Below are 25,695 nucleotides of genomic sequence, written 5' to 3' on the forward strand. Positions count from 1 at the left end.
AAAAAAAAAAAAGGATTTTTGAGTTTTAAGCAATATAAAGTAATTCGAATTCACTTAATCTATAAAGTATTCATTAAACTATTTAATTAATTGTACATATGTATGGAATTCAGGATATCTTGTCATATTTATACATTTAGTCCTTTATTAAAAGAATACCACTAGCTTCTTGAAAGGACAAGATAGCTGGAGATTCAGGCTCAGAGAGAAACAGGTATCCAATTATTTCTGTAATGATTAGGTAAAGCTGTTTTTACCCTGTCCTTGAATCACTCTCCACTCAACACTTAGAGCCCCAGGAGACAGCGTGTAATGTGCCAAATGTGACTGAATCATCTGTCTCTCTTTGGATAGGGGAGGACAGAACACATCGTTTTATACCAAAACTGCATGCAACTGGAGAGAAGCGGAGTCAGGGTGAAATCAGTGTGAAGAATGAAATAAGCAGGAGGAAATTGGTTAGAACTAGACATACAGAATGTCCGTTGTATGTCCCTGTTCTTTTCACTGTGCTTTGCAATTTAATTTGTCCTCTGTTAGCACATCAGGACTCTTTTTCTGCTTTTTCATTAAAAGGCAAACTACCACATTATCAGGCTAAGTTCAGGAATCCTGAAAAAAAAAGAATAAGTTTTAGATGAATTAATTAATTTTGTTTAAGACAAGGATGATAAGTTTGGGATGGTGAAGTCCTGGGGATGATGTGGGAGAACAGTAGAGATGCTAAGGCAAAGCAAGACACTAAAGCCAAAAGAGCCTTGTTTAGTTAAGAACTGGGACTTTAGAAAATGATACTATACAAATAAGTCTTCCAATTTTGGAAGGTAAGTAATTTTTTCAAATATACAATTTTTTACGAAGATAGTAGTGCCATTGTGATTAATCACTGCACTATTGATTATAGTCTCTGATAAAAAGTTGAAAGCAGATGGTTTTTTACTTTGTTTTCCTTTTCAGATTTGCTAGTGAATCAAGTCCATGACAACCTAGGCATTTATTTTAAAGTGTGATTCACACTAGAATCATCTACTATCATTAAACACATCGTTCAAACATTTGGCAAATGTGTTGAACTTTTAAAAAATTCTAAAGCCAATCATAAAATTTATTCTTTTTATTAAATTGCTAGAAAAAAATTCAGACCCCCAAATTGATTGCATGATTTAAATTTGTGTTAACTATTGAGCATCAATCCAACCAATTATTAGAAATCTAGTATATTAGAAAAATTGTACGTGCAGGGAAATATACTGCTTATTTTGACTTCTTTATATTTTATATTAGGAAATATATATGACAGTGAGTAAGCAATTAAAGATTATTATACAAAATAAAATAAGTTTGAAATACATGACTTAGGTGTTGATAGACTTTGACATTTTATAACTTGTCAATGTATTTTTTGTGTAATAATGCTAATATTTTGATCTTTTATGTTTTTCTTTTCTCAGTTCTTTAGCACATTATTGAAACGACAGGAGTTTCATGTGGCCAAAAAACTGTATTTTGAAAGCTTATACCATGAATCATACTGTGTGAAAACTTTGAAGCATAGAGTTCTGCCCGACATCTGAATAAAGACTCCCTCACCTGTTATGTAAGAGAACTCAACTCCACCATGACAAATCAGGAAAAATGGGCCCACCTCAGCCCCTCAGAATTTTCTCAACTTCAGAAATATGCTGAATGTAAGTACCAGTGTTGACTCTGTGACTTTGACATTTTTATTACAAAAGGTATCATTTATTTACAAAGACCACATATCCTGCTGATCATGGAGACAGGTGCAGGCAAGTCTCCTGTGTTTGCAAGTAGGTGGACTTAGGTCTCCATTTTGTGCATGAGAAAAAGGAAAAGCTAAATTAAATTAAGCATTAAATCCAGAAGAAAAGAAAGCAAGATGTAAGACCCCAATCTAAGATTAGAAACTAATCTGCCTGTAGCAGAAGCAAAGCAAAGTCAGAAGAGCAAAATGAAGCATGGTAATGCTATCACAGAGAAGCATGAGGGTACGTAGAGCGAAGACAGGAATGAGGAGCCAAAGCAAGGCTGTTCAGGAGTTGGGAGGGCTGACTCAGCTATCAAGGTGAAGACCTTACTGCTCACCCTTTTGGCTAAGAGTGAGTGTAGTATAAAGGGGAAGGGGAAAGTGATGTTTGTTTGTTTGTTAACCTATTATTTCAAAAAGTACTGGGAGTAGAATAAAATAAGAGGTTACACAGAAAGAGGTGTCAATCTCTTAAGTCAACTTGTTCAGTGTGTCCACTGGTAAAAATGATATACTGTGATAAATTCATTGCCTAGTAGACTGTTCTGAAATAAGTTTTTTAATGCATTGGCAGTAATATTTTATTTGTAAAAAATTTGCTTTTACTATAATTTTTCAGGAGTATGCCTTTTTCATAATGCAAGTTTGGGTTATAAATATGAATAGCAATTGGTTCATGGTATAGAAGAGAAAAAGAAAGCAAATAATAAACAAGAGGGACAAAAGACTTGGAAGTGATATGTAGAGAAAATCTCATAATGGCGAGAGTAAAGGGAATCACCTGGTGATTAATGGAATATAATGCAAGAAACAGTAAATAAAAAAGGAACCAATAGCGCATAATAGTGAAATAGGTAAAAATTGAAGTCTTAATACTTATGCAGGGTGATGGCTTATGATATAGGAGCTGAACATTAGCAATGAATAAAGTAATATGAATAAGAAGAAGAAGGAGGAGAAGAAGGAGAAGAAGGAGGAGGAGGAGAAAAAGGAGGAGGAGGGGAAGGAGAAAAAGTTTAAACACAAGAGATATTTAGATTATGAATAAATAAGTGTGATGCAATTAGTGAATACCATCACATTTGTAGAATACATCATATGATTCAGAAATACAAATAAGTATTCCATATTCTGGAAGGGACAATTTCAAAAATATTCTAAAACTTTTTTAATAGAAAAACTGAAGGACACTGAATGAAGATAAGAGAATACTGCTGTGTATTTTCAAGGAAGCTCCAAATCCATAATGGAATGCATTTTTTCTTAGTTAAAAGTCATAAAATATAGTTACTATCATGTTGGGGGGGCAGTCAGGAATTTTAGACTTTAAACTGTGGTCTTTATCTTCCAAAATGTTTACAGTCACTGAAAGGACAATTCATCCAGTTATCATAGAAGGAAAATTTAGCCTGGAATGGCTAACTTCTTACTTCTTACCTATATTCTTAAGTTGACAAAAAAGAAAAGAAAGAAAGGTCAACTGCTGATTTACAATTTTCTTACATTGTTTATCATGCTGGTATATTTAATCACTAAATAAATATTTCTGAGTATCTTCTTTAGTCAGGGCATCTTTCTTGGTGTTGCAGATGATTCAAGTATGAACAGATATGAACTCATCCCTCAACAAGCTGACGGTATTATGAAGGCTAGAAACTAGTAGATAAATAGTACTATATTTGAGTACAATATCTTAAGTGCCACAAGCTAAATGTAAGGTTTTTCTGGTCTTTAATATTTAGTTGGAGATTAGAAAGGATACCGAAGTCTTCATGGAAAAAGTAATAATTTTAAAGCATCTTGAAAAATAGTTTTAAAGGTAAATGAAAAAATGATAGGGGTAAAAGGAAAGTTTAGAATATATCTGAGGAAGGAAGGAAAGTCACATGTAGAATACACATCATAAATTAAGGAAGTAAGTCAAGTTAAACTATGAAAATAAATTTAAATATATAATGCTAAACTAAAGTCAAGAAGCAAAGAATCACTGTAAATGGCAGAATAACATGAAGAATATTTAAGTAGTTTGTTTCTGAGAAAACATATTATGGTTGTATTATTCAATTTGCTGTTACAGTAACAAATACCTGAGATAATCAACTTATAAAGAGAAGTGGTATATTTTGCCCATTGTTTGGGAGGCTCCAGTCAATGGCAGGGAGTATATGGCAGAGCAAGGCCATTCACTTCATGGTTGGGATTCGAAGGAGAGAGAGAGAGAGGAAGGGACCAGAGTCTGACTGTTCATTAGCAGATCCCTCACCCTCCACTCCCTCTCCCCCTCACCAATGACAGGAAGATCTCTCACTATTCTCTACTTCTTATAGTTTCACCTCCCAACAATGTCTAGCTAGTTACAAAGTCTTTAACCTTTGGGAAATATTTCAAACTCAATTTTAGTAATAATAATGGAAAGAAATAGAGTCAGGCCAGTTCACCAGGTATTGGAGTAGAGTATATAATGTGGATTATGAAAGATATTTACAAAAGTGATGATTCATATGTTGGAGCATTGAAACTAGCAGAGAAGAGATTGAGAAATAATAAAATATGAAAATTGACACAGAGAGAAATACACACACACACACACACACACACACACACACACCACTTGACTGTATTTGACTTAGATGATAGAGGACTATGGTGTAGAATCTTTCTCATAAAGAAAGTCTTGAGTTTATTTTTAGTTATGTTGTACTTGGCTGTATCATATAAATATATTCTCTAGTATTTTGGTACTTATAGAAAAACTGTCTATAGCATCACTCCCATGAAAGAGGCAAATTATTGCTATCATAGTTGAAATACAATTTATAATTACCCTTGCTCAAATATAGAAATTTCATTTGAATTAGTTAGCAGAGAGACATTTCTTCTAAAGTATTAAATATAAGCTTCTATGGCCGGGTGTGGTGGCACATGCTTGTAATCCCCGCGCTTGGGAGGTGGAGACAGGAGGATGGTGCAGGTTCGAAGCCAGCCGGGCTGGCTTAAAAGACCCTGTTTCCAAATAAAAAAGCATAAAAATGAGTCTAGGAGTGTAGCCCAGAGGTAGAAGGGTTTCTAGGAACCCCAGTACCACCACAAATAATAAATAAATAAATAAATAAATAAATAAATAGAAGCTTCTATGTATATTTTATCAACTAAGGAATATGAGGCAAATTTTTGCTTCAGTGTGGTTATATGCCAATTAATTATTTGTTAGTTGATGATAAAGTAACTCGAAAATGCACTTAGCACCTCTAACCTGGGGAATATCATATCTTAGCAACACAGCATACTATGAAGTGAATCAGTTGTTTATCTTTGTGATTATGTGGCTGATTGGGAGCTACTGAACACTGTTGCTGTCCAGTATTGCTAGAGAGAATTATACCACATATTGCTAGCTCAGGAAAATATCCAAATTCAGATTTTGAGGTAGGGCTTCTGCTAACCAAGTGTCAATTTTCCACCATCATACAGAGTTGAAGGTTGAGGTGTAGCTCAGTGGTAGAGGGCTTGCCTAGCATGACCAATGCTCCAGGATTGAGCCCCAGCACCAAAAAACAAAGCAAAACCAAACAAAACAAACGTGGAGTCAAAAATTGCAGATCAAATAAATGCTAGAATTAGGAACTAGCTTGCAGAAATGTGTGAAATGGCAATAAAAATTATCAAAAGTGTAAAAAGTGCAGCGTAGTAAGTTGAATAAGTATTCAGTAAATTGGTAGCATGGAGTGACAGTGAGTGAATAAAGCATTATTAAAATGGATTTTACAGGAAGAAAAACTACGAATTAACTGCAAATAGTAAAAATAGTTTTGATTTCATGAGCTTCGTATTTGCTACTCTTTTTTTCAAATAGCCAAATACTAGATGTATTCTTCCAAGAGGTTTCCAGTATAATTAGGAAGCAGAATATATCACAATTAGAATGTATTCTCATGTAAGAAATTGAAATTGTCAAAAACTAACTGAAAACACATTTATCATATGAAGATCACGATAGTGAACTTTCCATGCAATTTAGTAGATGTGATAAGTTTATCAGTGACATTTAAAGATCCAGTTTTTCATTTTGCAGTGCAAAATGACATTCCTCTTCTTGCTACTAGAAAATACATTCAATTCACTTTCTTGATTTTTTTTGTATCTTTCAATAATAAACTGTTTATTTTTAAAAAGTTTTGATTTAGAACTAAATCTGCAGCATTCTGAGATTGTACATGTTATACATTAAATAAGTGTCTTATATGCTTTTTTTGGGGGCATAGTAGGGATATGGAACTCATGGGCAAGATAAGTCAGTGCATGGAACTCCTACCCTAGCAAAACCAAATAATTCAATGTTGAACCTAGAAAATATCTTAAAAATAATGTCTTCAAGTTTACCTACTGGTTTTGGATTCCTACCGCAGTTGCCTCGTAACTGTGATTGTTCTGACTTCTAGGCTGATTTTAACATTAATTGGAGCTAACGAGGGCAATGATTCCTGATAAGGAGCTGACATTGGTCAGCTTGTGATAAAATCCTGGTCCCACAACTTTAGATAGCTGCTTTGAGCAAGTTACTTAACATCTGTGTCTAATTTTCTATATCTGTGAAAAAATAAAATATGAAAATAATAAATATGTCCCCATAGTTCATTAAATTGTCCCCAAAGTTCATTAAATTGAATAAACTTTATATATAACATAAGGAGGAGAGTATACGGCAAATTGTTAGTGATACAGCACCCTATACTTACTATATTAATAGAGAGGGAATGAGTGTGCTCTCTTGGCTGTTTGAAAATATTCTTGATCAAGTAGAAAAGGGCCACATTTCAGAGCGTAAAGACTCAGTATCTTTTTTCTAGACTAGATTCTGCTCACAAGGTAGAAGCTTGTGATGCTATTGGCAGCCTTAGCTCTGTGTTGTCCCCACAAATACTGCAGGCAGCTAATGTGGACCTGCTGTGGCTGCCTAGAGCATGCTGGGCCCAGGCTCCTGTTTAGAGTTTCAGGCTGAGTCACTCCATGGGAAGCATTTCCACTGATATGTGGGAGGGAAGTATAATTTTCTTCTCTACTTTTTATATAGAGTCATCCGAACTGTTTTTGTAAGATAGAAAGCTCTCACTCCCGCCGTGTAGAGAATTGAGCTTCTCACGTGATTGGGCTGCCACTGCTTCCTGTTGTGGTTCCAGGGCACCGCAAAGTGTTAAGAAACCCCAAGTTTTCATGGATAGCAGTATCTTCTATGTAAAACCTACATGAGATTTTCAAGTGATTTCTTATCTACCCACATATTGTCACTCTCGATTAGCTTTTTGTTTGCCATATATAAAGTGTGTTACCTAGCATGTAAATTACTTTTGACTGTGTTATTATGTTGGTAATATTTCCAAACTTTTATAAATTTAATACAGCTGCCAATGTAGCGAGTTGCAATTTATTTTTTATTTTATTTTACTTTTGTGGTACTGGGGATTGAACACAGGGACTTTGCCTGCTAGACAAGCACTCTACTACTGAACTATAGCCTCAGTAATTTGGACAAAATTTTATTTTATTTTCAGACAGGGTTTCATATGGTGATTAAGGACCAATATACCCAATTGTTAAAATCTAGTGTACAGTTTCTTCCATCAGAGAAAGGTATTCATTGTGAGTTAGTTGAAAGAGCATCAGCTTTGTATACAAACCAATATTTGCCATTTCTTTCTTCTACTTGTTAGTGGTATGACCTTGGGAATGTTAGGTAAACTACTTGGACCTCAGCTTTCTCACCTGAAAACAGTAAATTCTATCTTAAAATGTTGTTTAATATCAGATATAATTAGACAATTATCATAACCACTGTAAATAATAGATTTTTACTGTTTTACTCTAAACTATAAACCAATATTACTTCATTTAAACCTGGGAGAAAGATAAATTATTCCTTCAAAAGATTAAATGTTTCTGGTAGATTAGCTGGCACCGAATCTTGACATGATATATGATAATAAAGGTCAAAGCAGTGGCGACATTTTTATGCTTTTATGCAAATTAATATGTCAATAAATAGGTTATCAGTAATGTTTCCAAAATAGGAAAAACTAGAATTCAGGGTTAAGAATCTAATATTACATCAGCAACAACCATCTTCTAAAGGGGTTTTGCATACCAGAGAAGGCAAAGAAACACAGCTGCTTATTAGAGTGTTGGTCCAAATAGGTATTTGTGGTTTCCCCCTCTGTTTATGGAGTTGGACCATAAATGAAACTTCAGTATTCATTTCTTCTGTCCCTGGAATCTCCCTCATTCTTCCTTTACTAAACACATAGCTGGGAGAGAGAAAAAGAAAATCATGAAGCAATTGTAATAAAAACATAGTTAAGCCCTTTTTCCTATTTTAAGAATCTTACATCTGTCTTTAAAAAACTCCTGTCTAGGATGAGGATCTGTTTTTGTCTTTGAGATATGTTTTGTGTTTGTTTCATACAGGATGGGATAAGGAGAAGGAAGGAGGAGAAACTTGACCTCCTGTGTGTGTATTTAATTCATTGTTAGGCAAATTTAGATCACATGCTAGCCCTCTTTGCAGTTTATCATGCTGAGATTAGCTTTTACTTCTGTCCTATGCCCTATGTTAGATTGGTTCTATTTTGAGAGGCTAAGCCACTTATTGGTAATTACCCTTTTTGTACGAGACAAAAGGACAAATGACACAAGGCCATTTAGCAGAGTGTCTGAAAACACATAATTTGGTGCCAGATGAAACTGAGCTTGAGTTCTAGTGCTGTGATGTATACCTTCATTTCCTCACACGCTCTTTCTGATGATTAAATGTGAAAGTTTATATAGAACTGCTCTGAAATCAATATTTTATTATCATTTGAATCATGTGGTGGTGGTGGCTTGACGTAGTTGAATTTCAGGGGACCCTTTTAATGTTTTTCTCTTTGACTTAGACTGTCAGTTATACTATCTATCTAAAATATCTTGACTTACTTAAAAAAATGTTTTGACTTTGCTTTGATGCTTGGTCTAAAATTTTAATCTGTTTCTCTATTTTAGATCATATGCTTCTTTCATTTCTGACCCTGTTTCTTCCGATTCACATTCATTAACTCAGCAGTTCCTGGTTCTGACCCAGATTGTTATTTCTGGAATGTATGTTGGCTGTATAATCTCTTTTGCTTGTTTCTAGTTCTTCTTTCTATTTGTTGAATTGCTTGAAGCTGAATTTTTTGTTGGTTTGCTTTTCTATTATCTATATTTCATAAGTCTTTCAATGCCCAAATCTTGCAGAGAAAAGAGAGTGATAACTATGAGTGTCTAAATTCCCATTATTTTATAACTCAAAGACATGGGATTTTTTATAAGTTTTAAACATCTGTTTTTTACATGTTTTTCTTGACTTTCTGAAAATATTGGTTTTATTTAGATTGTGGTTAAACAAACTTTTATAATAAAGTTATGGCTTCTATGGAATATTGGTCAATTTGAACCAAATTTTCCTATGATTCAAAAATTTATAAATCTTACCAAAACAGAACTTTATTCCTGCTCATATTACATTTTGATCTGAGTCAGCAAGTGATTTAATCTCACTTTGTCCTCAATTAAGTCTCAGGCATATGGAGCAGACATCAACTTTAGAAATTGGTTGTTGTTGTAGCAGAGAGAAGGAAAAAGAGAATCAGAGAGAGGAAATAGCTTGTGAATTGGATGCCAGTTCTTAGACCCTCTATCTTGTAGCACAGGCTGATAGTTCATTTGCCTAAGCAATTCATAGGACCCATTCAATTCCAAGAAGTAGAAAAGTGTATTTCTTCTACCTTCCCAGTATCAGAAGTAAAATGCTTAAAACTACTTCTGTGACCAGTATCACATTAGGCAAGTCATTATAATCTTTAAGCTTCCATTTCTTCACATATAGAATGAAAATAATAATGCCTAGGCCATAAATAATGACTTTTATTTTAGTCGTAATATTATTATAACAAATTATGATAAAAAATTACTAAAAGTTACATATCTATATTCTATACTTTATCCTTAACTCAGTTGCAGTTTAAGGTTGATATTATCTAGAAATTTCCTTAGTTGCATCATATTATTGCAGGAAGGGATATAAGAAACATAACAAAAAACCAACAGAAATAATAACAACAATTAAAATTGAGTATTCAGGCTAGAGGAACTTTGTTTTACTCCACCATTTATTAAGTGAGCAATATTTAGCACTTTTAACTTTTAGATATCATGCTTGGCCTGCAATATAGAAATGAATAGTGAGATACTTTTAATCAAAAAGTTTACAATCTGTACAAGGAGACAAACAAGATGGCAAAATTTTATAAATAAAATGAATTGTGTGGAAATTCATTATATGTAAGACTTGGAAAGCTTTTAACTTTGTTTGAAATGAATAGAAGTTTAAAGAAGAATAAGATTTAAATTTTAATTGAAAGCATTGCATAGAGGTGAGAGAAGCAGAGAAAATTCAAGTAGTTATCTGAATATGACAGGGGCATGAAAGATTATTACACATTAGGAAAAATATGAAGTATGTGTTGGCATATGTTCATATTTTTGCATGAACATACACGTGTGCACATGGGCATATGTCTAAGTGCTAAAGGTAGGGATACAGAAAAAGTTAGGTCCATGAATGTTATTAGTCATATAGTATGTATCAACATTGGGAAAAATTAAAGATATTAATTTTGGGGTGATGAAATTATAAAATTTGAGTTGCAGGAAGAATTAAATATACTGTATCTATGATAAAAGGGACTAAAATTAGGTAGGAAGATAATTTCTAGTACAGACTTAAATATTAAGGGTTACATGAAGGTTAAGGGATTGTTAAAAGAAGATAAGTGAATGTTATAGAAATATCTGCAGAGAAATGAACCACATTTGTCACCAATTGGATATGAGGGGTAAGGAAGAAGGATAGAGTTTCTCAGCTTTGAGAAATAAGTTAAAGTGGTTCATTCAATTAAGAAAAATAATTGTAAAAAAAAAGATTTAGAGAGAAAGTGTTTTGGTTTTGGACAATTGAACCTTTGGCTCTCATAGGGTATCAGACTAAGGTGTTAACTAAGATCCTTGATATACAGGTCTGCAGCTCAAGAAAAAAAATAGAGCCAGAGACATAGAATTGGTGTTCCTTTGAATTACAAATGGTTACCAAATCATGGGCATAATGAGATGTCTCAGTGAAAGCAGATTGAGGAGAAAGGAGAGGGAGAACACTGGGGAATGTTATATTTATTAAACAATGGGAAAATGATATATACAAAAAAATTGAATTGTGAAATAGCCAGAAAGGAAGCTGGAAATAACAAATGAAAAAAAAATGATATTCTGAAATCTGAAGATCTAAAGTGCTTTCAGAAGGTAAGGTCTAAATTAAGATAATTACCAGCATGCATACAGTCTTCCACATTTAGAATGAGAAGGAATTTTAAAGTGGATTTATGTTTAAGTATAGTGAGTACATTTGGATGAATGGAAAGGAGGTAGGTAGAATACAAATTATGTTACTTTTATAGAATTGTAGCTTAAAAAGAAAAAGTAAAGATCATAGATAACGAGAGTAAGATAAATAGAAGATAAATACACACTTATATAAGCAAATTCGGTAAAACAAAAATGGAGTATTCATAGTACAATGAGAATAATTGTGACAAGTGATTGTGAAGCTATAACCAAATTTTTATTTTGTTTTAGTTATTTAATTTACTAAAGTCTTTTTCTACTGTTTGTTTTCTTAACATTTATTTTAGCCTTTAGCAAGTTATATAACCCTTCTAAACTTTAGTTTTCTCAACTGTGTAATTAAGAAAATAATAAAGACTATCTTAAGGATTGTTATAAAACTCAAATAAAATACCATGTATGGAAACGCTTTGTAAACAGCAAGCCACCATATGTAAGCTAATTACCACTTTCATAGTTATCATTAGAATATCCTGAGTTTTCTTTTGACCATCTTTACTTTTTCTATAGCTTAGGATCCCTGCTTTTCCCCAATACATATTTCTATTTTTATTATTTATTAAAATTTTCAGTTTTCTTGTGAGACTACATAAGAAATGAATTCCTTCTCAATACAGCCCAATTTTTCTTTTTTTACCTCTTGGAACACAGCTTATCTTCAAATCGTAGTCTCCTTTAGACCCCAAACTGCATTTTATAAGGAGCAATATTTCCAAGACTGAGATTTTACCCATTTACAGTATAATAAGTCAGCCTGCTGCAGATTCATGAATCCTGGAAGAATACATGAGGCTCCTGGGTCAGAGATAATGATTTTATTTATCATGTCAAAGCAAGCAGCAAGTCCCTCATGTTTGCAGTGGTTCCAATACTTCAGTTCCCAAAGGGAACATGAAAAGAGCCAGGTCCCATCTACACAAGGGGGGAGTTGTATTACAAGAGAAAACCCCAAGTTTAGAGAACCTGAGAATTTTATAATGGACAGTAAGCAAAGCTGCTTTTGGCTTCAAAAGGCCTCATAATCTCTGTCGCTCAAGGTTGTTTATTACAAAAACAGCCTTGAAATGAGAGTGTGGATAAAAGGCAGTTGGTGTCTCTGTTGTAATACCTACAGAAACATGAGAGAGCATGAGAATTGTCTTACAGTAAATGTAAGTTTATAGCAGCCATTCATACTAAAATCAGTGTCCAAAGGGTATAAAAAATATCTATTAAAATACCTTTTATTCTTTCAGGCTGCCTTTCAGTACCTATAAAGTTACTCTTTCTTTTCTTTTCTCTCTCTCTCTCTCTCTCTCTCTCTCTCTCTCTCTCTCTCTCTCTCTCTCACACACACACACACGCACACACACACACACACACTTTGTTTTTGCAAATATTAGTCACTATTAACATTTTTTTCAGTGTTTTAGTACAGGAGACAGCAAGGAATGATTTAGGTGGTAAAAAAAGAACAACCCAATTTTGCCACAGTTGCCCCTGTTTTATTTATTTATTTATTTAACATTTTTTTGTGGTACTGGGGATGGAACCCAGGGGCATTCTACCTCTGAGCAACACCCCCCAGACCAATTTTTTATTCTTTATTTTGAAACAGGGTCTCACTGAGTTGCAAAGGGCCTCACTAAGGAGCTGAGGCTGGCTTTGAACCTGCGCTGTTCTCCTGTCTCAGCCTTCCAAATGCCGATTTAGATTACAAGCATGTGCTACCATGCCCGGCATCCCCTTTTTAAAATGCATTGAAGATTCCTTATCAGAAAATGAAGTTTCCAGATGCGCTTTACCTTCATCTGGTGTCATGAGTTCTTTGGAGGAGTGTGCTAACCATTTGAGCTTCTGTGGCTACCAAATGATGAATGGCTTCCAGACTATTTTCTTCTAAATTTCTTCCTAGATTAAGATAATTCCCTGTCCTTTGAAACCTACCTCAAAACTGAGGTCGGAGGGAAACAAAGGTCTCACATTGAACATTAAGAATGCAACTATAACAAATTTTTGGCAACTATACCTTTGTCATGGACAGGAGTTTCCTAGATTTACAAAATTATGTTACATATGTATGATTTATACTTTCCCTATAGATATTAGAAATTTGTTGGTATATTTAAAAAAGAATTCTGCCTATTTAAATTATCTTTTCTTCTTTCTTTCTTTCTTTCTTTCTTTCTTTCTTTCTTTCTTTCTTTTTTATTTATATTTTTGGTGGTACTGGGGTTCCTGGAAGCCCTTCTACCTCCTGGCTACACTCCCAGACCTATTTTATACTTCTTTCCTATTTGGAAACAGGGTCTCTTAAGCCAGGATGGCTGGCTTAGAACCTGCATGATCCTCCTGTCTTTGCCTCCCAAGCATGGGGATTACAAGCGTGCACCACCACGCCCGACTTGAAATTCTGTTTTTTTCTTTTTTAAGAAATTGGCTCAAAAATCTTTGCCTTAGAAGGGCTTCAAGGAGAAAGCCTATAATGAAATGATAAGCTCCATTTTCATGGAACAGAGGATGCATTGTAATTATTGATGAGACATGATTTGGTATGACTATTGGAATAGTCTATTGCCAAGGTAAGATTAGCTGATTCTGATGAAAGAAGTCAATATATATCAATTAAAAAAAAATCTTGCTGGCAAGAATCATTCAAAATAAACCTTCTTATAAGGATACATTTTTTTTCTTCCATTTACCGCCCCTCTTCACCACACTCACCTCAGTGAAGTAGACATGCTGCCACTCTCTCCAGCTGTAGCCTTCTCCATCTTAGGGTTGGCATTCACGTGGACTTCAGAGTCCATATTTCTGTTGTATATTTATGACTTCTTAAAAATTTTATTCTCTGAAACTATCATAATAGTCTCACAAAATATTTTGAGATATTTTAACACCTACACAAACTGTGATACTTCTTCCTCATTGTCTATACAGAGTCTCTGAGCTATAGGAGCTATACCACACATTTCATAGACATTTCATCTCCATAAAGAGTCCCCAGATCTCTTTACACACATTGCATAATAAATATTGAATATGTTTTTGTATATAAGGCAACTATATTCAATATTTCCTGCAGAATGATTCCTTGAGGGTTTATATTGATAAACATATATTATTAACCTGTTTCTGACTTTAGAGTAGAAACAGCATTTTTAAAGTTTAGGTTTCTTCAGCAAGTCCACTGATAAAGTTATAGATGCAACCATACTGCTGATATTTTTCTCTCAGAGTACTCTGCACATCTCTATCACCAGTATAAATGCTATCCATGGTTGAGGATTCAGGCACGTGTGATGATTCCTGGGCAATGTTTTTTCAATTTTTTTCATGCTATTCATTTATCTATATAACTATATAAGAGAATCTGAGTATATATAGTATGTATTCCACAAAGAATATAATAGTAAGAGTAACTAACCCAAAGCACATGCACAGTACAAAGGATGAGGCAGAACACTTGCTTGTTTGTTTTATGATGTTTTATCTCCTCTTTCCTGCCCTATTTTTTCTTGTAGTCATTTGCATCTCGTGGCTCCACCTTGTCTGAGCTCTGCAAGGTCAAAGCTGGCAGGAACAATTATTTGGGTGTCCTGTGTAGTATGGGTCAGCTATTTATTATTCAAAGCATCATCCCATGGGTGTAAAGATGCTTCAGTGGGCCTATTTTAGAGTATTCACTGTAGTGTGTTTTTAAGGCAAGCCTAATGTTTACCTGTTCATATTTATTATGACTCAGAGCATATCCTGGTGGCAAGTAAAATATAATATCTCATATTCATAAAGATATTATTATGAATTATTATGGTCATATTATTCTGAGTTCCTATATTTTAACTGTATTTAACATTAATCTCTATAGCAAACCTACAAAGTCAGGATTATTATTATTATTATTATTATTATTATTGTCATTTTGCAGAATAAGGAAATTGAAGCCCAGAGAAGTTCAATAATTTACCTAAGATCACAAAGATATTTAGTTATATAGCCATGGCTCAAAATGGTGGACCTTTTTTTAAAATCCATGCATTTAAATCACTGTCATCCTGGCTCTTGTTAGGTTGTCTATTGAGTGATAGTTAACCAAAAACAAATCAAACAAAAAATACCCTGCTAAATTACTCTCCAACAGGAATGAGAATAAAAATCAAGAAAATCAATAAAAAGACCATTCTGCCATAAATTCAAATCATTTGTTAAAAATATAAAGGTTTGAAATAACTAAGACAAAGCAAAAAGTATGGCATTACCTGAAATATTCTGGACTGAGAAATGGCTAATATTGAAGTGCCTATAGTCCACCATCTAGGGTTGGTTTCAGATAGCTCTGATGGGCAGAAAGTTTGGGGCCATCTGAAAAGCGGCAAGAGGCTCATGAAATAATCAGAGGTTACGAGCAGAGGCTTCCATGGAGGGGTATATTTCTTCAGGGAAGAATCGATTTTCAGGATTCAGTAAGAAGGATGATGAGGCCAGAAAAGTGGTTCGAATAAGCACTTAAAGGCTTATCTCATGTTCCCTGCAATTTTAACATTGCTGCTCTGTGCAAGGCCCTGAGCAAGGTAAGCAAAATCAAGTAGGCTGCCTCAAGCAGCAGCAGCAGCAGGAGAAGTGCTGGAGGTATAATCCAGTAAATGGGCAAAAGAAAGTTTGGAGAATTAATGCAATTCATAAAAATGGCATGAAGTATAAAGGTTAAGGAAAGTACTTCCATATTTGTGTTCCTTCATCCTAAATATTGCCATGCATGTTTTATGGGTATATTGCAGAGGTCAGAGTTCAGTTATTGCTTTTTATTTAGGGACAGAGTTAATTTTATGTGAAGGAGAAATTTTTTGTATCTATTAAATTGTGAATTTTTTTTTAAATGAGTATTTTGAGAGTGGCAGCATCTCATCTTTTGCTGCTTTCCAGCTGAGCAGCTTGTTCCATCTGTAACACAGCTCTAGTCTAGAGAGTAGCTCCTCAATTCAGGCCTTCCAGTGCCTGGCATTACGTCCCAGTCCAATATGAGACGGAGCATCAATGCTGATAAAAAAAAATGCTCTATAAAATCTCAGCTTAGCCAGGCGTGGTGGCACACGCTTGCAATTCCCGCGCTTGGGAGGCGGAGACAGGAGGATCATGCATTTCGACGCCAGCTGCGATGGCTTAAGAGACCCTGTTTCCAAATAAACATATAAAAATAGGTCTGGGACTTCCGGGAAGATGGCGACCGAGAAAAGCGGGGCTTAAGAGCCCCGCTAACAACAAATCTCCATTACCACAAAATCAGCGCCTTTCATAGCCAGAAAACACCATCACCAGTGAAACAAAAAATCACCAGGCTCCAGAGAGAAAGCGGACTGAGAACAGAGCCACAGAGGAGATACACCGGCCTCATGCCCGAGGACGCGGCAGACGCGGCAGCAGCGCCATACTGCCGGAGGCACCGGCGAATTCACGGGATGGCTACAGCAAGCCGAGGTGAGCCACTGCGGAACAGCTAGGCGGGAATTATCTGCGCAGAGAGCATCTAAAGCTCCCAGTGGCCGAGCTCAGCACACGCTGCAGGGATTCAGAGTAGAAATCAAAATCAAGAAGAAAAACGCCAGTCCCATAGCCGAGGGCGTAGCAGTGGCGCCTTATTGCCACCGGCGGCAGCAGCAGCGAATTCAGCGAGGCCAGTACAGCTACATCTGCATACTCAAGAACAGTGAGTCAAATTGCGGGCCACAGAGGGGAAATCCCAGTACTGTACTCCCTGGGACTTGACCCAGTGGGGGAGGGGTGGTGGCAGAGATATCACACCATAGGAGAACGTGCAACCTGGCACCCCCCACAGTCTAAAGCAGCCTCTATCGACTCTCTGGGTTGGAGACTCTGTGATAAAACCCAGTAAAGGAGTAGTGGGGTCCGAGATACTACTGACTCGAGATCCAGAACACCTTAAGGGAAGTCATAGTGACCCAAGGGAAGAACCCAGAGAAGGCACAAACATCCAAAATCATGGGAAAGAGGAATAATACTGGAGCAATTAATGCACACAACCCCACAACATCAAAACCCGATAAAACAGAAAATCAGAGATTTCTAGAAGATCAAATCAGGAAAATAACTGTAGAAATAATAGAGGTGCTTCGAAAAGAACTCAGAGAGAGCCAAAAAGAGATAAAGGATGCAATTAATGAAGTAAAGGCCTCAATTCAAAGCACCAACAACCGATTAGACCACATGGAGAACAGAATCTTGCTCTTAGAAGATGATCATTCCAAAAATGAACTCATAGTTTCTAATCTAGAAAAAAATATCCGACAGCAGGAATCTGATATTGAAGAAATATGGGCCCATTTTAAGAGAGCTAACCTAAGAATAATTGGAATAGAGGAGGGAAAAGAAAGTGAAACCAAAGGGATCAACAATCTCTTCAAAGAAGTAATAGCAGAAAATTTTCCAAACATATAGCAAGAGGTTGATACACAGGTCCAGGAAACTTATAGAACTCCCTTTAGACAGGATCGGAGAAGAGGATCCCCACGCCACATAATTGTCAAAATGACCAATGTGGAAGCCAAGCAGAGAATCTTAAAGGCAACAAAAACAAAGGGCCAAGTGACATTCAGAGGCAAACCAATTAGAATCACTCCAGACTTCCCAAACCAAGTCATGAGAGCCAGAAGGGCTTGGAGTAACATATTCCAAACTCTGAAAGAAAGCAACTTCCAGCCAAAAATTTCCTACCCAGCAAAACTTTCTATCAAATTAGATGGAAAAATAAGAAGCTTCCATGAAAAACAGAAACTGAAGGAATTTATGTCTTCAAAACCAGCACTAGAGAAAATACTCAAAGAGATTAACTACAAAGAAGAAATAGGTAACACACACCAGAACCAGAGAAACAAGATTTTCCATCCAACAGACAACTAAGATTGGTTATCTGTGGAGATTCATTATTTATGTTAGTCTTTTACCTATCTCTAACTTGTATTGTTTGCCTTTATTGTTGTTAATTTTTAGGATTTCTAGTTGGAATATTAATATACCTTCAGATATAGCAATTGGAAATATTTTATCCCATTCTATTAGTAACTGTTAACTCTGTTTACATTGTCTTTGGATATACAATTTTTTTTTTTTTTTTTTAGGGAGTCTGTATACTCCTCTGTTGCCTGTGCCATTGAAATCATAACCAAGAAATCACTGCCAATTTCAGTGTTGTGAGGTTTTATGACCCAGATTTTCTCCTAAAAGTTTATAGTCTTAAGATTTATATTTAGGTCTTTTATCTATTTTGAGTTAATATTTGTATATGGGATTAGGTAAGGGTCCAATTTTATTCTTTTCCATGTAATTATTATTTTTTAACAATATTTAGTTAAAAGATTATCATTTCCACCACCAAATGTTCGTGGAAACCTTGTCAAAAATAACTTGACAATATAGGGAAGAATTTAGCTCTAGGCTTTTATTTAACTCCAATGGTTTATATATCTGCCTTTAGAATAGTACTACACTGTTTCAATTATTGTAGCTTTATATGGTTTGAAATCAGAAAATATATATCTTCTAGCTTTGTTCTTTTTCAAGATCGTTTTGGGTACCTAGACTCCATATTCCATATTAGGATAGATTTTTTTCTGAAAAATAAATATATAAATATATGATAGTTTCACCTAAAAAATAGAAAAAATAGATTCTCTGGTAAGAAAGAAAGCAAAAAGAAATATTGAAATGTTATCTTTAAGTCATCAAAAGCTTGATATCAGACAAATGAAACTGTTATGAGAAATTATCATTTTTAATTTTAGATAAATTGCCATAATACTAGATGTCAACTACAAAGCCAAGCATGGGAGGGAGGGATAGGGAGAGAATGGGGTGGGGATTGGGTGGGGGCTGACTGGGAAAAGTGTGCATGTATGTCTACAAAAGTATGTATCCTACTATGATGTATGAATACAGTGCACCAATAAAAAAAAAAAAAGGAAAAAAAATAGGTCTGGGAGTGTTGCCCAGAGGTAGAAGGTTTCCAGGAACCCCGGTACCACCACAAAAAAAAAAAAAAAAAAAAAATCTCAGTTTATCAAATATGTTTGATGAGGGGTGTGTGTGTGTGTGTGTGTGTGTGTGTGTGTGTGTGTATGAGTGAGAGAGAGAGAGAGAGAGAGAGAGAGAGAGAGAGAGAGAGAGAGAGGGAGAGAATATTTAATTCTTGGTTTAGCTTTGGTTTATATATTCACCAAATTCCTTTTGGGATTACTTAGTATAGAATTTATTATTTATTTATTTATTTATATATTTTTTTCAGTGCTGGAGACTGAACCCAAGGTCTCTCACATGCTAGATAAGCTCTCTACCACTGAGCTGTATCCCTAGCCTCATATTATTAACAGAACCAAAAAAGTCTCAAGTTATATGATTTTATAATCAATGGAAATAGATCCCCAAATAATGTTTACAAAATTTCACGTACTTTAAATGTGAAAAACAAAGATGGAGTCCATTTAGTCATTATAAAAAGTATAAATATAAACTTAATTTGTTTTCTAACCTCTGATACAGCTCTTCTGGCAAACCACATATGAAAATCTCTAAGTTAAAGATGATGAAGGCATCTTTGAGGATCATTCTGATTTTTTAACTATATAATTTAGTGTAGCTCTCTGAATTCTGATGAGGAATAATTATAATTTGTCAATTTTATTTCACAAAGTAATTAAATTTGATCTACCTCCCACTCTTTGTTTCCAGTCACTCTTCCCTTTTTATATTTTTCTCCTATTTTCCTCTCTCACACCCTCTGTGAACATTATAACAGTCCTAGAGAAAGAGAGAGGGCAAGGGAGAGGAAGAGAGAGAGGAGAGAGAGAGAGAGAGAGAGGAGAGAGAGAGAGAGAGATTTTAATTGTTCAAAACAAAATTATTTTTATATTCTCCAACATGGGATCTCACTTAATTTTTCTATTTTATTTGTCTAGGGAGATTTAAAAATCATTTAGGAGAAAAATGATATAAATTCCAAAGAAAAGTCAATGGTGATACAAGTTATATTAATGAGATATTGGTGAGCAAGGGCAGTTAAAAATAATAAATTTTATTTTTAAAAGCCATAAAGTGCATTCAAGAAATCTCTAAACTAGGGTAAGTAGAGAAAAATTAATACCTTTATCCTTGCTTCCTTTTAGATTGCTTTATCTTACCAGCATTTTATTGCCTTTCTTATTTTTATTTTTTATGAGAGTTGTTTTTTTTAGGGGTATTCAGTTAAAGAGTAATCTTTATTTTTCTTGTTTTCCTTTAGTGAAAGCTGCAATCATATTTTAATGCAGATATTAATTCTAAATCTAATATAAAGCATGGATAATCAGCTCTTTCAGTTCTCAGTTAAAACTTGCTGAAAAACTAAAATCCTCTATCCTTGTAATTTTTTCTTCTTTAATAAGATCCTATATTATGCCAGGCATGGTTGTGCACACTTAATAATCCCAGAATTTGGAAGACTGAGACAGGAGGATCGTGGTCTGAGGACAGCCTCAACTATTTAGTGAGGCTCTCCACAACTTAGTGAGACCCTGTACCTAAATAAAGAATAAAAAATAAGTCTAGGGTTATAGCGTAGAGGTAGATTGCCCCTGGGTTCCATCCCTAGTAACAAAAATAAATAAATAAAAGATCCTATTTTACTATGTTTTTTCCTCCAATGACTAATTTCAGGTATAGTTATAAAAACTTACCTTTATTATATCACTGAGATTCACTTTTTTTTTGGGGGGGGTAGTACTGGGTTTCTGGAAACCTTTCTACCTCTGGGCTATACTCCCAGACCTATTTTTATACTTTTTTTTTTGGAAACAGGGTCTCTTGAGCCAGAGTGGCTGGCTTTGAACTGCTGAGATCCTCCTGTCTCCGCCTCCCAAGCGCGGGGATTACAAGCGTGCACCACCATGCCCCGCAGTGAGATTCACTTTTAAAATTGACACACCAAGTGCTGTGTGCATGTATGTCACTATCACTTTGAACTGTATTACATGAGACTATATATAGCACTAATAAAAGTATAAAACATAAAGTTGAGAAAACACCTTTATTCTGCTGGCTTTAGGAATATAAAGTAGCAATTGTGGATACCTGAAAGCATTAAAGGGAATAAACCAAAACTTTTTTTGGCTTATCTATATATTTCCATACTCTATTCATTAGCTTAGTAATTTTGTCTCTTATAAAATTTAACTTAGTTTGTATTGAAATCTCATTTTTTTTAAATACAATTTTTGAGTAGTTTTTTCTTAATTTTCCTTTAATGCTAAAAGATATCTTAGACAATTTTCATAAAATGAGAATTACACATTAATTTAATTCTCAAATTTAATGTGTACTACTTATAATAATAAAATATATCAACTGGCTTAAATCTTTGGTTAAGCCAGCGAGAGATGGATTGCATTATCTCTTTGTTCTTAAATTATTGAGTAGAAGCTGGGCATGGTGGCCCATGCTTGTAATCCCTGCACTTGGGAGGCAGAGACAGGAGGATCGCGCATGTTCAAAGCTTGTCGCGCTGGCTTAAGAGACCCTGTTTCCAAATAAAAAAAAAATATATAAAATAGGTCTGGGAGTGTAGCCAGGAGGTAGAAGGGCTTCTAGAAACCCCAGTACCACCAAATATATGTATATATATATATATATTAGAAAAATATTATACTTGAGGACATCCCTGACTTTTGAGATAAAAAATTTTGAAAGTAAATCTTCATTATCAAAGCTTCAAATCCATAATTTGCAATTTTATGCTTGTTAGAATGCTTTTAGAAACTTCCACTATTATCTGTTGGATAGTTTATACTTATCTTTCTATATTCTCAGAACCCATGCTCGTTAATTTTAAGGACTTTTGTGGCCCCTCATCTACTTAATTCTTTTATTCTCTATCATTCTGATCAGCTTACAAATATACTCAAGAATTTCTTGTCCTATGAGAGCTTGACTAGACATCTCTATTTACTGTTCCATTTATCTGACTGTCTTTTGCTGTCAACCATCCCTGAGACCATTAAGCCCAAGGTTAACAGTCAATATTCTTTTCTTACTTCACCTAAACTCTTCAAACTATTGGACTTAAATAGCCAGTCATTTTTTCTTGAAACATCCATCTCTCTTCCTTACAAATTCATACTTTACTCTTCCTTTTTTATACTTTTATTGATGTGTTATAGTTTCACATCATAATATAGTTCACATTAATGGTGACAATCATGCACACAGTTCTTGGTGGGCTTTCCCCTCAGCCTCCTCCCCATTCTCATCCTCTACTCCATGTAGGGCATTGAGATGGGCATTGGTATTCTCATATATGTACATAATATAAATGGGAATAATTTCATCATTAATTTTTCCTTTCCTTGTTCACCTTTTCCCTTAGACCACCTCCTTGGCCACAGTGGAGTTCTTTCTCCATTATCTGTGGTCCTTCTTTATCCAAATTACTCCCTAGCTTCCACATATGAGAGAAAATATATGAGCCTTCACTTTCTGTAACTGGCTAATCTCAGTGAACATAATGTTCTCCAGGTCCATCCATTTTTCTAAAAATGATATTTTTATTGTGAAGTAGAATTCCATTATGTGTATATCTCATATTCTTTTAATCCTTTGGACTGAAATATACCACCCAGGAGTGGTATAGCTGGAACATATAGCAGATCCATTCCCAATTTTCTGAGGAATCTACACACTGATCACCATAGCAGCTGTACTAATTTGCAGTTTCATCAACAATGTAGAAGAGTTTCTATTTTCCCACATCCTGGCCAGCGTTTACTTTGTCTGACTCCTTGATGATTGCCATTCTGATTGGGGATTAGATGGAATCTTATTGTAGTTTTGATTTACATCTCTTTGATTGCTACTAATGTTGAACTTTTTATATATTTATTGGCCATTTTATCTCTTGTTTTGTGTTTATTTAATTTATTCCTTGATTTTTAAGTGTTGTCTTGTATGTTCTTTATATATTCTAGATTTTAGTCCTCTATCAGAAGATGTTTGCCTCTATAGCTGGCAAACATCTTCTCCCATTCTGTAGACTCTTTTCAGACTATGATTTTCTTTGATGAGCAGAAACTTTTTATTTCTAGAGCTGGATGACAAATTCAGCAAAGTAATGATATAAAAAATTAACACAAAGCAGTGATTTTTCTACATATTAACCATGAATCTACTGATAAAAATCCAGAAAGCAATTCCATTCACAATAACCTCAAAAACAATAAAATACTTAGGAATAAATCCAACTAAAGAGGAAAAAGAGCTCTATAATAAAAATTATAACCACTGGAGAAATTGAAGAACTTAGAAGATGAAAAGATTTCCCATGTTCTTGGATAGGCAGAATAAATAATATCAAAATGGCAATTCTACCAGAAGTGATTTACAGAGTTACTACAATCCCTATCAAAACACCAATGTGATTCTTCACAGATGGAGAAGAATAATTCTTAAATTTCATGTGGAGAAACAAAAGACCCAAAATAGCCAAAGCAATTCACAGCAATAAGAATGAAAAAAGGAGGCATTATAATTTCTGACTTCAGTTTATACTAAAAAGTTATGGTAATAAAAATAGCATGGTTTGGTACAAAACAGACATGTAGACCAGTGAAACAGAATAGAAGGTATAGAAACAGATCCCCATACTTAAAATCAGTTGATTTTTGACAAAGGTTCCAAACACTTACATTGGAGAAAAGACACCCTTTTCAACAAAGGGTGTTGTAAAAACCAATTATCCATTTGTAGAAAAATGGAATTCTCTATCTCTTACTCTGACCAGGAATCAACTCTATATGGATCAAAGACCTGGATATTAGACCATAGCTTTTGAAATTACTACAGGAAGACATATATCCAATATCCCAATATATCGATATAGGTAGAAACCTTCTCAATAAGACCCCAAAGCTCAGGAAATTAAAACAAGAATTAATAAATGGAAGGCATTAAACTAGAATAATTTCCTCTTTTGTAGCCCATTTCTGGGTCACCCTTTTTCATTTTTCTTTCTAGAGTCTTCCTCTAAATATTGACTGGTTTGGGCATTATTCTCCATTTCAAAACTTAATTTTAATTTTCTGTACAATCATCTGTTCCAACACTTTAAATACTACATGTGACAGTGATTCCCAAATCTATATTTTTAAATCAATCTTCTCTCATCTTCAGCTTTAAATATGCAGATTTAGATGTCTAGTTGACACGTTCAATTAAATGGTTCACCAGAATTTCATGTTTAAAATTCAAAAATTAAATTCTTGATTCCCTTTCTGCCCTATCAAAATAAAATACAAAGTAAAATATGGGCCTGCTCCTCCTTTTTACCATTATATTTTTAATTTATACTATAGTTTTCTTCATAAAGTTGGATAAAACTCATTACTTATAATGAGTATTCATCTTGTTTTCAGTCTCAATTTAGAAACTGTCAGTAGATTAACTCTCTAAAATAATTGCTCTAGGTGAATTTATGCTGCTTCCACTGTAAGCCTAGTTACTTCCATTTCTCTTCTGTACTACCATAACATCTTTTTTGTTGATCATCCTGGATCTCTCCAATGTCTCTTACCAACATACTCTTCTCAGAGAAGCTAGATAAGCCTTTGCTAGATATAAAGCGAATTGTGTCATTCTCTTACATTAAAACTTAAAGTCTTATTATATTTAAAGTAATATCTAAGTTTTCTTACCACTCCCTATAAGGTATTCATAGATAGTCTCTGGGTCTTCAAAACCATCTGACACCCCTCTCTTCTGCTTGCTCTGCCAATCTTGTTATACTCTGCTTTCTTCTTCTAGTTATACCTTTATTTTTATTTTCTTCTAGGCTGTTTTCTTTTTATTTTTCAATATTTACTGCAGATGTCAATCTTTTTCTGAAAATTCTCCTGGATACTTGAAGAGATACTTCCTACTTTATGATCTACCTCTTTAACCTTTTTCATTCCCTTTACCACCTTTACTCTGATTGGAATTTATCTATTTGTTTTAATTTATTTCTGTCATCCAATTTTCTTGATAATTTTAATTATTCATAGTTTAATATCCAACTTATAACATTTAGCACATAATGAGCTCTTAATAATATAGATTGAGTGAGACAATTATACTTCATTAAATTGAAAATAATGCTAGTCTTCAAATATAGAAAGGAATATGTTAAAGATTTAGAAGATGCTTTAATACAAATTAAACTTTTCTGACCTTAAGACTTCTAGTCCAAGTGTATTTAATAATATACCTTTAGGTGTAAATAGACTTTAAAAAAAAAAAAAACATCTAGGTAACTTAGGTGCCTATGGACTAGGTGCAAAGGACTTCTTGAAATTTAACTTAACATGTCCACCAAGAGGGACAACACAGTTACTGCAAATACCTGAGTTGTTTTTTGTTTTGGTACTAGGGAATGAACCAAGAGGTATTCTACTTCCAAGCTATGCCCC

General features: G+C 34.4%; 1 protein-coding gene across 5 annotated transcripts in view; it reads left to right on the forward strand.

Annotated features, from left to right (window-relative positions):
* Positions 1-1,618: 1,618 nt before the first annotated feature.
* Positions 1,619-25,695, forward strand: part of DGKB (diacylglycerol kinase beta) — a gene marked incomplete at both ends in the record, with an annotated part of 627,903 nt that continues 603,826 nt past the window's right edge. For all 5 annotated transcript variants that reach the window (XM_080701803.1, XM_080701804.1, XM_080701806.1 and 2 more), the window contains one exon: positions 1,619-1,688. In XM_080701803.1, coding sequence (XP_080557929.1) covers positions 1,619-1,688 — 70 coding nt within the window. The remainder of the gene's footprint in view (positions 1,689-25,695) is intronic.

Source organism: Muscardinus avellanarius (assembly GCF_963383645.1).
Source record: "Muscardinus avellanarius genome assembly, chromosome: 9".
NCBI lineage: Eukaryota > Metazoa > Chordata > Mammalia > Rodentia > Gliridae > Muscardinus > Muscardinus avellanarius.